The sequence below is a fragment of the Numenius arquata genome, chromosome 6 (genome assembly GCF_964106895.1).
Source record: "Numenius arquata chromosome 6, bNumArq3.hap1.1, whole genome shotgun sequence".
Taxonomy (NCBI): Eukaryota; Metazoa; Chordata; class Aves; order Charadriiformes; family Scolopacidae; genus Numenius; species Numenius arquata.
In genome coordinates, this window is record NC_133581.1 from 31,037,944 (window position 1) to 31,051,951 (window position 14,008).

The following is a 14,008-nucleotide window of genomic DNA, read 5'->3' on the forward strand; positions in this document are numbered from 1 at the left end:
ACCCTGCATTTAAGGAGGCCAAATGCTTGCTTGCTGAGCTCCTACTTGATAGCCACCTACCCAACCGCGCAGTGTATCACCACGAGGGTTTGCTGGGAATCCTCACCACGTAGCACCAGGCATGCCATTTCCAACCTCTGCACTGACAGATGGAATGCATCCATCCAACAACATGTGGAACCCAGCAGGAGATACGAAATCATCCTGATTAAGGTCTCCAGCCCAACCTGACCACACAGTGGAAGATGACTCAGGGCTGGAGAAGACTGAGGGAAAGGAAAGGTTCCTGGTTTATGACTTAGACAGCTGTGGAGAAGGACCAAAACGTCACCTTAAGGGTGCGATCTTATGACTCTCTCCCTTCTCCAATGGACTTAGGTGTTGGAATATGAAACACCATAACAAACCTATGGCCACCTGGGATTCACAATAAAAATTACACTAAACTAAATTCAAAATACAGGGTAAAAGCAGGAACTTTTATGATCTTTTCCTCTCTCCACAGGTACCAACTACTTTTGTTTCAAGACGATCTATAATTGTGCCATCTCAAACTGTGAGCATGCTCTCATCCCATACTTAGTTTTGAAAACTGCCGCTTCTTTTTCAGACTTGAAGAAGGGCCTGGAAAGCTGGAAATTGCCTGAATTTTACAGCCATAACTGTTGGCCTGATAGAAGAAGATAGTACCTCCACGTACAAATCTTTCACAGATTTCTCAGAAAAATGAGGCAGAGCTCGACACATCGTTGCCTAAGGTGACAGAAACATCTGCACTCATTTCCATAGGGGTTCAGAGCAAAGATGCACAAGTGACCAACGGGAGGCATCTTAACAAGAGGTTTTCCTTACTCTGCATAATAACATGCCCAATTGCAAGCCAGGTGTACCTCCCAGACCATCTGCCAGACCCGGTTCCCAACCATCCAAAACACATCAAGGCTCCGTTACTGCTGCTGAGCCCAGATGACTTCCCAAAGGAAACCAGGTCCTCAGGGAGATGATCCACACACCTGCCGTGATGCATCCACACCACGACAAGGGCTCGCAGATTGGGATCTGTCCCCCACCAGCACAACTACCCTGCGGTACAGACATAGCCAAAATGAATTTGACTTAAAATGAAACTTTTAAATTATTAAAATAAATTACCAGCAGGAAAATAAATAAATTAGTCACTGCGGGGGAAGGAGGAGGGGGGAGGGGGGCAGGGAAGAGTTTGGAGCAGGATCTACAATCAAAACAAAACCAAAACAGTCATTGGGCGTACGAGCTTCACAACATGTTAAGAAAATAAGTACTTGTTCGAACACCCGCAACGATTTCTCAGATGCATTAAAAGAGAATGAACATACTGAAACCTACTCGGTTTTGAAATTCAGTTCATTTGGCAAGTCCTCAACTTTTGAAAGAAAACAAACGGCACATGCAGGCAAGCCGCAGCATGAGCAGCCACGCGCTCTCCTGCCCACCTGCCTGATGCCCTACAAAGATGATGAGGGGCCTGGAGCATCTCTCTGAGGAGGAGAGGCTGAGGGACTTGGGTATTCTTAGTCTGGAGAAGAGAAAGCTGAGGGGGCATCTGATCAATGCTTATAAATACTTAAAGTCAAGAGGATGGGGCTGGTCTTTTTTCAGTGGTGCCCAGGGACAGGACAAGAGGAAATGGGCACAAACTTGAATATAAGAAGTTCCACCTAAACATGAGGAAGAACTTCTTTCCTTTGAGGGTGGCAGAGCCCTGGAAGAGGCTGCCCAGGGAGGTGGTGGAGTCTCCTTCTCTGGAGACATTCAAACCCACCTGGACACGTTCCTGTGTAACCTGCTCTGGGTGGACCTGCTTTGTCCACCTGCTCTTGTCCAGGGGGGTTGGACAAGATGATCTCCAGAGGTCCCTTCCAACCCCATATCATCGATGCTGTGATTCTGAAGCCTGACCCAGAGCAACATACCTGGCTATACCAGCTGAATTTCATCTCTAAACTCAGTCCTCAGCCTGTCCATTAAAACGGTCAATAGCAACGCCAGCTGAGAAACATCCATCGCCAAGAACTCGTTTTTACAGGTCATTGGCTAGCCAGCCAACAACAGCTTCTAGCCATCACTGACCTTCTTCAACATGAACTGCTGATTTACAGGAGAAAGATGAGCCACGAGCCATCCATTTTCTTAATCGTAATTAAAACAAAATCAAAACCACTCAACTGTTTCTATATGACTTCGTTTGTACAAAATATAAACGTGCAGTCATCCCGCTATGTTTCTGGGATATCAACACTAATGTAACGAGAATCTGAATGTGTTTAATTTATCTCTTCAGGCAGGAAGTACCTTATGATAAGTAGGTGCTGCTGAACAGAAACTGGTGTCAGAACAGTTTGGATAACAAAATGTTCTGCTGCATCGACCCCCAAGTAAGCTGACAAAACACATTCAGACAGGTGTGTCTTATGATGGAAAAATTAACTGTGATAAAGAAAAGAAGAAAATGCCCTTTAGATAAGTTCGGTTCTCAGAGTCATTAAGATGCAAAAGGAATTTTAAAAAAATGCTATCTCCGTAAAGCTCAAGCACAGATAATAACAGCCAACAAACCTGCCTGGACAACTGAGTGTTTGCAGTACTCTCTGTCTTAAAGGCTCTGGCAAAATTGGCTTCCTTAGTTGATCAGTCCTGCTCCTACTATACCATACAGAGCTATATGTCACAGATAGGTCTGGGGGTTCTAAGAAAAAGGGAGCGAAACCACCAAACACCCCCCCAAGTCCATATCAAAGAAAAAAGCATACAACCAGTTATTGCCTCTTACAAACATATGAAATATTTGCCATTTGCAAAGATTCTCAATCAGAGAGACAGACTGCATCGTGTTTGACTCCAGTAAAATGACTCCGGATAAAGTCCGCCTTGATCTAAAATTCTCATACTTGGGTTTTAATTTCCAGTCATATTTACAGGGATCCGCTTCCTCCAATTTCCTAATGGAGACTGCATGGCTTGAAACATGCCCATCAGCCATCACACGACAGCAAACCTGCTTGACTAAGAGATACGCATTCTCAGGCTTCAGAAAATAATTAGGCACTCCAGATTTTCCTGCAGCTTCCCGAGGAGCAGATGCCAACGACCAACATCAACGACCAAGACCACCGGTCCCACCCAGCCTCACAGCTCCTGTACCTCCACGTCACAGTGATTCATGGCATTGCTACCACAGGAACCATCAAGATACATGGAAATTACACAACAAACCCACAACTGGCTGCATGTGTCCAGGTTCCACTCCAAGCTGAACTGATCTCCTACTCACCCGGCTCTCGGTCCTTAGTGGATATGCACTCTTTTATGGACTCTGTTATGCCAAGACTAGCTGCAGTGGGCAGCGGGCCGAGCAAGGATTCCAGTGCAGGTGGTCTTACAGTAGCTTCTTTTCCATTTTTCCATTCCCCATCTTCACTTTTTTTCAGTCTGTCCTTCTCATGAAGTTCATTATAAAAGTCCTTGTTTAAGTGATTAGCAGCTGCTTCCAGTTCCTCATCTTCTGCCTCTTCCTCTCCAAGTATGCTAGAGGTATTATCATCTATAGAATCTGTAAGGGGAAAAAAAATACCAACAGATCATCGCATACTATCTGTTACAGAAACTAAATAAATAGAGAAGCGCTCACGTAAAGAATAGAAATCTTTAGGGAAAATCTGTAGAAGAAATACACAATATTTTAGTACGCTGTATGAATACATAGTGTTTTCAGATGCTCTTCAAATTCACCACCTTGGCTATTAAAATGTATTTTTGTGAATATAGTCATCATTTAAAACAGAAGCATTGTGTTATCAAATTGTGGCAAGTAAAAGGGCTTTGCGAGAGAAGCCAGCTACTTAGGGGTATAATTACACATGAAAAATAGCCCGCTCAGCCTGCACAAAACCCTTCCGAATTGCTTGGTCAACCGGGGGATTTGGTGACAGCAGGTTCTAGATACTGGTCCACTGCACTTTCAGTGATGAAAAGGAATATTCTCAGGTGCCAGCGCCAAGCTTGTACCGCACCAGGAAAGGAAAACAACTGAAATAATTAATGGACTGTCATTTTAATGAACAACGTAGTTGTTTTGAAGACTGGTACTTGGAACCAACTACTTGGCAGAGGGAACCCCAACGCGATAGAGATCTTGTATTAAGCAAGCATATACATGATCACATTTCTCACAATAAAGTTCATACACTTCAGACTGCCTGCAGGAGCTGAACCCGTTATTATTTACGTAGTCCCAAGACTTGATAGACTTACCATCTTTAGTGAAATTTGCAAATACGCCTTTTGCTTTTGGTCTACTGTTTTCTAATTCAATCTCTATTTCGTCTTGATAGCTCGATATTTCACCTATGGTGATGAAATAAAAATAAACCTCAGCAGTAATTGATGTAACTTTGGACAAATAAGTGATACTTTATGCTAAACACAACTTATACCTTCAAAATCCTCCAGCTTTTTTGATAACGCCTTCTCAAGCTGAAATGAAAATAAACAAAACAAACATGAAATGACCAAAAAAAACCCAACTTTGTACTGTTTGTGAACTGTATATAGAGACGCGGAATCATGGGGGATTTTAAAAGCAATAAGCAGGTTTTGGATCGCTACCCAAATCACTTTACAGCATCAGATGGGCAAGACAGAAGTTTCAAAATGCTGATTTCAAAGGTTATCTCGCCCCTCTCTATACTTCAAAAGGAACCTTCACTCCGGCGAGCTGCAAATCAAAGGCACCCCATTCTTCAGCAGTCAAACTCGACAACCGTGCCTGTAGATGTGAGCAAGTAATTGCGCTATTGTTTTCATACGTGTTTAAAAAAAAAAAAAGTTATATGTAACGGTACTTCTCCTGACCACGGGTGTCACCTTAATAAAAAAAATATACAAAGGATGGTTTCTGATCCAATTACAAAGCTTACACCTTCGCAACCCCGATCCTTGCCAACCCGAGTGGAAAAGCGCATACAGCACATAAAGGAGAAGGGCAGACATCAGGACAGCTGCTCGAGACCTCCACGCCACAAGCTCAGCTTCAACTTGTCACATGAGAGGCTCCAGTTTTGTAAGGACAAAAAGATTCGATGCTTTGGTAAAAGGTCAGGGCACAGAAGGGAGACGCACGTGCCGCCCGAAAGCCAGCATAAAGGGGATAACAGTGCTTAGTATAACTGCATCAGCTTGCAAATCGGGGAGCATCTGGGCAGAGTGTGCTGAGCCCCCACATACAATACAGCGAGCGTGGGGCTGAGCACCGAACACTGGTACCCTGCAAACCACAGAAGCTCAGCTGGTGCTCGTTTACTCGGCCACCCGGATCTTCTGATCGGCGCTAACAAGAGCGGTGACTCTGTACTTCCCACAGCGGCTCGCTGAGATGGCAGACACACTTCAATCCCTCATCAGGGGATGTTTAAAGCTGTATTTGAAGCTACATATCTTAAAGAGTGTGTCTCTCTGGAGGAGGGAGCAAAAATCACACAGGAGAAAAACTTAAATATATACTTTTTTTTTTTTTTAACTGGGAAGCTATCCCTTATGCCACTAAAACAAAAAAAATATCCCTTAGTTAATGAGTATCATATGCACCAATGCTCACCCTTCTCTTATGAACCTCCAAATAAATGTAACTAACCCTTATCAAAGGCTGGTCAGTTAGGATTTAGTATTAACTGATTCAAAAAGGAATATACAGAGGGAGGAGAGAGGAGAGAAATAGAGAGAGCATCTGGTTCAGAATTCACCTGCTGTATCTTCAATTTTTTTTGACCAGCTGTAAAGGAAGGAGGATCACATTCTTCTTCCAAATCAATCTTCATAAACTCGTCTATGGTTAGCTGACTTGTTGGTGTATCTTCAAACTCTGTCAACCTACCAAAGCACACAGTACGTTACCATAACGGCTTTAAGAACTTGCTTAAAAGTTACAAAATCCATCAAACTGCTAAGTTACAGAATAAACATGTCATCCTTAGAAACCCTAGCTCAAATACAGATTAAAAGCAATCCTAATTGTTTCATCTGCTGGGGAAAAAAAAAAAAAAAGTTTCTTTTCATATCACAAATTACCTTTTGACTTTATTAAAGGGTATGTAACACACATTTCTTTTGATGAACAAAGACCAAACAGAAGTACCGCGGCCACCGAGGCCAATGAAGCACAGACTGACAAAAACTAAGACGAGAAACGCAGCTCATTCCTCCCGCCTGGTCGCTTTTGTTACCGACACCACCACAACAGATTCCCAAACATAAATATCTGGTAGTTTAGGAGTAGAAGGCTCAGAAATATTCCTGAGATGTTACTACGACTAATTTATGCAAAGCAAATGTCAAAGTGACATATCTTCAGCAGGCTGGAAGAGGGGCAAGAAGTACTCTTCCCAGGACACACAGAAGCAGTAGTAAAATAAGATCACCTGCATGTCGCACAGATGGAATAGATGGATGCGTGTAATTCTACAATAAGATACTTCGCATTTGTGGAATGTCCGCATTTTAAAAGTTCCTACCTGTGTGAGAGAGAGGACTAGCTCCACAGGGAACTGCCGTGAAAGCAGCTGAATCTTTCAAAGGGACCGAAGCTTAAATGAGACCGTGTTGTCATCACTTCAACCCACAAATTTCAGCATTTCATGCAGGTGGTTCAGAATGAGCACATCCATTTTACAGATGGAGAAAGCGAGACAAAAGGTTACGGACAAAGGCAGGTCAGGAAACGTCTGGCAGAATGCTTTTCTGACAGAAAGTGCCCTTTTAATAATATCAACATTTTCCATGGGAAAATGGCAATGATGGGTCTGCAGCTGCTTCACTGGAATATTCCCATCTTCCAGAGGAACCAAAGCTGACAACAGCTTCCATCTGCAAAGCTAGGAAACTAAAAGCAGTGATTCAGTACTCCCAGCACAGGACCCTTCAGCACTTCTCCTCCCCAAAATGCACTCGCGGTTTTTTTTCTCTTTTGCCTCCTACCGCAACAAAACTCCTTCCAAAGAAGGAATTTTCCCTAGGACAGAAATTCAGTTCCCAACCAACTCCAGGGTCAAAGCCAAGAGCACCTCGCTGTGCTCTCTCCCTATATTCTATTAGTACCTGTATTCCCTTTTTTTCCACAAACTGAGGAGCAAGACAAGGCAGCCCACACAAAGGGACATAAACTTTCCCTCCGAGTAGCAGGGGCCAGCTCCCTCCTCCTCCCTTTCAGATCAAATTGGAAAGGAGAGGAGGATGCTGTTGACAGCACCAGCACCCACTTTTTAATTAACAGACTTGAAATCTTTCTCAGCATTAACGGGCTTCCAGTGTGTGTTACCCACCTTCCAGGAGGGAGCCTCATCTACTAGGGCAGAGGAAAAACTCGGCAAGGGGCATTGTTATTAGTATTTTAATTCAGAATTCCTTTAATGCTAAACTCATGTATCATTTTAGGAGCACGTACCTTCCCAGCCACCGTCATTAAACTGCAGTCATCCCTCTCTCCGTGTCTGAATCACGCACTCACAGGTAGTCCCGCTTCAGCAAGAACTTTCCTCCCAACCAGCCTCGCCTCGTTAAAATGTTGTTCTCCTCCCACTGTAAAAAGCCAACAGGCACTTTGGCAAAGACACCCGGTTAGTTTACCCTACACTTGCTCCGAGTTTGAGATGAGCAGCCCAACCCAGAGCCCAGCCAAAACAGCAACACCTCCAGGCACGGGGAGCAACGTAGAAAACCCCCATCGCTCGTGAAGCAAGCCTGGGGATGAGATGACCATGCCTGGATTTCAGCACTTCACCCCGTGCGCGTCTCCCTGTGGACACCTGAGGCTCCATTTGTCCCTCTCCTTGTCCACCATGTCGTGTGACTCGCGTCACGTACCCTGCACCCATCAGACATCAGCCCTTAACGAGCTTCAGCCCTGGGCTGAAAGAGCAGCACAAGTCTCTCTTGAAGACCTTCAGCGCGTCTGCACTAGGACAAGGAAGAGCTACATCGTGTTTGTTGATGGTGCTACCAAGGAGCTCAAAACCACAGGACACCATGGTTCGACCACACTGGTGGGCCATTTGACCCAGCCACCAGCATCCAGTCCCATGTCCTCCTCTTCCTCAGTCCTCATCCAAGCCAAAGAGGGCAAGGGCTGACCACCCAGCGGGGAGGGCTGCCAGCATGGCGGTGTAGGCACAGCCCGGTGGCAAGCCCAAATTGAGAGCAGCATGTTATTTCTTCACCTCTCTCCAGTCGTAACCACGAGGCTCTAGCCTTCCTCCCGAAACGAAGGACCACCCCTGACGGTCAGGAGCACAGCTCGAGCATCCTCTCTGTGGGAGGGCGAGCTGTTCATTCAACATTTCCTCCTTTAGCTTGATATAAATAAACACCTGCGTTTGCCAACCACTTGCCTGCCTCAACGTTTTACATTGGCCGATATCCTGTCTACACGTTTTTAAACATTTCTTTAATTTTATCCCCTGTTTGGACACACGCCACCGAGGCAACAAACCGATGCACGCAGCAGGCTACACCGCAGGAAACACGGTAACATTAGTTTGGCAGCTGAGAACAAACTGACGCAACCTTAATTATAAGCACAATAATTTCAGGGGCGAGGGAGTGCCCTCACAGGAAAAAAAAAAAAAAAAAAAAATAGCTACAGGCTATTTTTTAAGTCCCACACAGAAATGACCTCCAAGCTCATTTTGCACTTTTAATCTTAAAAAAAAATAAATAAATCCAATAAGAGTTGCCATTTCAAGTTATGCACAGAGGGAGGAAAATAAACAGATATACAAATTAAGATATCGTTTCCTTGGCACAAATTCAAAAGGGCTCTAAAAGTTGAAATTTGGCAGAGAAATATTTTCTATTTATAGCCGAAGCAGAGGCAACCACTACAGCTCAGGCTAAGACTCAACTTCCAGTATAAACCCTCCTCTTACAGTTTCTCACAGCAAACTCTTTCAAGCAAATTCCTTCGGGATAAAAGTTTTTCCAGAGCTTGGTGTCATCTGCCCTTAACCCCAACCCTTTTTTTTTTTTCCCTCCAAAGAAAAATTTCCATGGCTTTTGTTTCATCTCTTTATGGACAAAACCACACACCTCGTCTTCTGATAAAGCACTTTTGTGCACAAAACAGTAAACCGATTCTGTTCACACTTAATTTAGCTCCCAATAAGGGAAAATGGGTCAGTCATTTTGAAGTTACGAGCAATGATTTATGGTTTTTTTGGCTTTGTTTTGTTTCAGGGATACCATCCAGTGCAGAGTTATGAATCCAGTCTATAGCTAAGGGGGGGGGGAGGGAACCAAACTCCTATGTGCAGCTAGCTGATGGGTTTTAATGTTTAATTGAAATTCTGCAGCAGTGGAGTGTGACAAAGCACGGAAAAGAACAAGGTCTTCTGCGGTCCAACTCACAAATGCTTCAGGAGTCCAAGTTCAAAGTCCAAGAGGGACCTCTCAGCAGAGACCATTTAGGAAAAGCCACAGTGTCCTCCTCTGTACGCACAATCAGCATCTAGCTCCAGAAAGCAGTCAGCATAAAAGCAGAGGTATCTGGCGCTGGACCTCGATGCACAAGGGCAAACAAATTATAACTTCAGAGAGCGTTGTTTTTTTAAAGAGTGAACACGAAATTTAGCCTGAGCAGTCAGCCTTTAAGTCACCTGTCTTTTTAAAGAGGCCTTTTTAGAGTACTCAAAATAATTTACTAACGGATTAAAAAAAGTACTAAGCTGAATATTGGCATATTGTTAGCAGAAATACCTGAAAAAAAAAATTTATTGCAAGATAAGCTGCTGGTGGTAATTAAATTCCCCTGATTTTTCCCAAATTAACTACGTAATTAAAACACTAAGTTATAACTTACATGATAGCTACAGAATCTTAACTATCACATCAATTACAAATATTCTAGTAATAGACCAGCTAATTTGACCAACTCCAACACTTGCAAACCCTGGAAAAGCAAGGGATTTACTTTTGTATCCTAGTGAAGTAACAAAATATTGCAGCATAACCCCTCTGTTTTAACCTAAAAGTTCATCAGTGCTGACCACCACTCTAAACCTGTGCACTCACCCAGAGAAGTTTGGAATTCGTCTTGATGTGGCAAACCATCACTATTTTTTATACTACAAATTTAACAGTTTGTTGCATCATCCCCCTCTCCCCATTTTTTTCCAAGCCATACAACGTTTATGCATGAACTACTTATGGAAGTACGTAAACACATCCCCTGAAAGTGATACTTCATACAGAATATGTACTAGAAATAGCTATTAAAATGCTTCCTACATGACATAAAAAAAGTTTTCCAGTATCCACCAGTATGTAAATAAACAGAAGTGCAATCTCCTTACATGTAATCATTCTACATATATCTAATTTTACATGTACTTGCAGCAATACAAAAAAGGTGTTTTTAAAGCCTATATGAACGAGTATCTCATCACTAAAGGCAAGGACAAAATCAGAGGTGAGACAGTTACAGTGGTTTAACAACTTACAACTTATCACCTGACCTGTGCTAAATTTGTCTGTGTTCCCCCGTCCAATCCAACCGGGAAGAGAAATATTTCCACTTCAACAACGTCCCTGGTGTACTACATTAATACATTTCACCTCTTTTTGCAATGGGTTAAGAGCATACACACACACACAGAGTCATTTACTGCAAATTAACTGGTGACTGACAAATTTACGGTGCTCGTGCTGGCAACTGTCGTTTTTCTAAGTATTCAAGAATGGGTACCTTGAAAGATTTATCGTACTAAATAAAAGCAGCCTTTAGAATTAGTTAGAATCATCATAGAATGGTTAGAGTTGGAAGGGACCTTAAAGATCGAGTTCCAACCCCCCTGCCATGGGCAGGGACACCTCCACTAGAGCAGGTTGCTCAAAGCCCCATCCAGCCTGGCCTTGAACACCTCCAGGGATGGGGCAGCCACAGCTTCCATGGGTAACCTGTTCCAGTGCCTCACCACCCTCACAGGAAAGAATTTCTTCCTAATATCTAATCTAAATCTCCCCTCTTCCAATTTAAAACCATTACCCCTTGTCCTGTCACTACACTTCCTGACCAAGAGTCCCTCTCCGGCTCTCCTGTAGGCTCCTTTCAGATATTGGAAGGCTGCTATGAGGTCTCCCCGGAGCCTTCTCTTCTCCAGGCTGAACAACCCCAGCCCTCTGATCATCTTCGTGGCCCTCCGCTGGACCCGTTCCAACAGGTCCACGTCCATCCTGTTTTGAGTTGCTTGCACTTGCTCACACCAAAACAGAGATTTAAAATTATCACAAGTTCCTCAGAATAAATTTTAAAGCCCTGATTCTGCAAACCCTTACACACACGGTTAACTCGGGTCGACGCTTGGTGCGCACGGTCAGCCCAACAATGATCCCACCACACCACCCCAGAAGTCCACCAGTCTAAACCACCCAGAATTTTTTGTTCTTGGGTTTTTTCCCCCCCAATGCAAGTGTTCGCACCATGCTAACAAAACAAAATCCTTCAGCATTCCTTAAAATCTTGTTTTGTTAGCACGGTTCCTCTGCTGTGGTCTGTCAAAAACCGCTCTGTGATCTCTTGGGAAAGAAAACTAGCGTGCTGCTTCATTTCTTAACAACTGCTCAGATGAGGAAAGTCAAACACAGAGAAAAACTGTTCACAAGATCTAAGCCCGAGTTAGTGCTAATAAGTTGTTATCATTATTAATTATTATTGTTTCAAAAGTAACAGACACCAAAGAATTTTGAAACGACATCTTAAAAGTAACTATGAAGTACTAAAATATATTAGGAATCTTATTAATGTATTAGGTAACTTGCTGTACAGATTTATAAAAAGGAACACTGCCTGTGAAATTGGGATTCCGCAAAAAGAAAACCTTTTTTCCTTAAAATGGACAATCCAACTTACAAAGGTATGCAACACCACCCTGCCTGGATCAAGTTGTATTTTACTCACCATAATAAGAAAGACTTCTAGAAATCATCTACAAGCCACTTAGAGGAAAGGGGCACAAACCTGAATATAAGAAGTTCCACTTAAACATGAGGAGGAACTTCTTTCCTCTGAGGGTGGCAGAGCCCTGGAAGAGGCTGCCCAGGGAGGTGGTGGAGTCTCCTTCTCTGGAGACATTCCAAACCCGCCTGGACACATTCCTGTGCGACCTGCTCTGGGTGGACCCGCTTTGGCAGGGGGTTTGGACTAGATGATCTCCAGAGGTCCTTTCCAACCCCATATCATTCTGTGATTCTGTGAAATTATTGAACTGGAGACATAAAATATTTCTCAATTTACTTTCTTAGCTTATCACAACAGTGGCCAGTGCTGAGATCAGAGTGGACACCACCACAAGCTCCTTTACATGAAATAACTTTCCCCATTTTCTGAAAGCTTCTCCCCATACCACACTTTGACCAAGAGCACTTACTCGGACACACTGAGCATCCTCGACCTGTCTCCATGCTCAAATACCTTTGCTAAACAGCTCTTACGTAATTCATCGGGTACCTTCCACAGGATTTTAGCGTGGCTTTACTTGCATCACAGCCGAACAGAGGCTTCTTCACGCCTTCTCCTTCAATCTTGGCCTTGATGGGGCTTTGGTATTTTGGGAAACGTCACCTCACAGCCATCTGGCAGCTACGCATGCCTGTCACCTTCTCTTCCCATCCTGACTCAGGACTCACGTACCGACTTGCTCCACGTTTTGCCTGCTCTCACAGACATCTACCGGGCTTCAGATTCAGCTGGGAGCTTGGACGTGAAGTTTACATGAGCCATATATTGCAGAAATGAAAACGAGAAAAGCTTCAGGCCAATACATTTATCTCTATGCGTGAATCTTTCATTTTTTCCGGAGAACTACCAATGCAGTCACTGAAACAGCTGTAGCTGGGTCCCCAGGATACGAGCGAAGGACCCCATTTATAAAAGTCCCTGCAGCATCTCCACCCAGCCTGGTAAATGGAGTTCCTTCCTAACAAGTCTTGTCTTCCTTCCCCAAAATGCTATTTTCTTACGAGAAAAAAACATTCACCTCAAAAATGCACCCTTTAAACCCATTCTGGCTTTTTATTCCAATTCTTTCTAAATGAAGCTTTACTTCTTCTGAAGTTCATCACAAATAGGTTTTTTACCAGATAGTACTTTATGGAACTGAGAAGAAATATTTTTTTATGTAAAAAGCAGCTCAATTTAAAGATAAAGAGAGTAAGCCAAAGTAAAATGCAAGTGTTAACAAAGATAAGCTGATTTCTTTTTTTGGTTGGTTTTTTTTTTTTTTCTACTGAAGAAGCATCTAAGATCTTTAAACAGGCGTAAAGACCACACAGTATTAGATAATGCACAATGGAAAAATATCACAAAAATTATTCTCACTGCAGATAAGCCAGAATTTAGCATGCAGAGAAAGTATGCAATAGGTGAATAAGCAGATGAAGGGGCAGAGTATGTAAAAAGGTTAAAAAGGCAGCAGCGAAGACAGGTGCATTGAACACGGGCACAAATGTGAGGATTAAACTAAATAAAAGGGTTGGGTTTATTAAAAGTTAATTTCTGCTATCTCCACAGATGATTACACAGAAAATAACAACTTGACTAATTAGTTAATATTTGTACAGTACTTTGAATATATAAAGTGATATATAAGTTAATATCATTTCAATTAGACTGGAAATGAGACAGAATTATCAGTGCATTTATTAATATTTAATACGTTCGCTTTCAACAACAGCAACAAGCTTTACATTTTAATTGTGTGCTTCAGAACACAAAGCTAGAAGGCCCTGTGAAGTAACTACAAAGTTTTCCTACCAAGATCCTACCAAAAACCCCACGCATATTAAAAAGAAACATACCCTGGTTTTCAATCACACAGATGATTAAGTTAAGAACTCTGGATTCGAAGATGAGTGACAGGGTCCACGGGCCATGCTTTGGTGCTTTTTCCTTCCAAAACAGATTCCCTTTATGATCACATCATTCATT

At 43.0% G+C, this 14,008-nt stretch overlaps 1 protein-coding gene across 3 annotated transcripts in view; it reads right to left on the bottom strand.

The window, feature by feature from the left end:
• The window catches only part of BRF1 (BRF1 general transcription factor IIIB subunit), a 196,333-nt gene that overhangs the window by 79,880 nt on the left and 102,445 nt on the right, over positions 1-14,008 (bottom strand). For all 3 annotated transcript variants that reach the window (XM_074149749.1, XM_074149751.1, XM_074149752.1), the window contains 4 exons: positions 5,778-5,904; positions 4,473-4,512; positions 4,291-4,383; positions 3,311-3,589 (listed from right to left, as the gene is read on the bottom strand). In XM_074149749.1, coding sequence (XP_074005850.1) covers positions 3,311-3,589; positions 4,291-4,383; positions 4,473-4,512; positions 5,778-5,904 — 539 coding nt within the window. The remainder of the gene's footprint in view (positions 1-3,310; positions 3,590-4,290; positions 4,384-4,472; positions 4,513-5,777; positions 5,905-14,008) is intronic.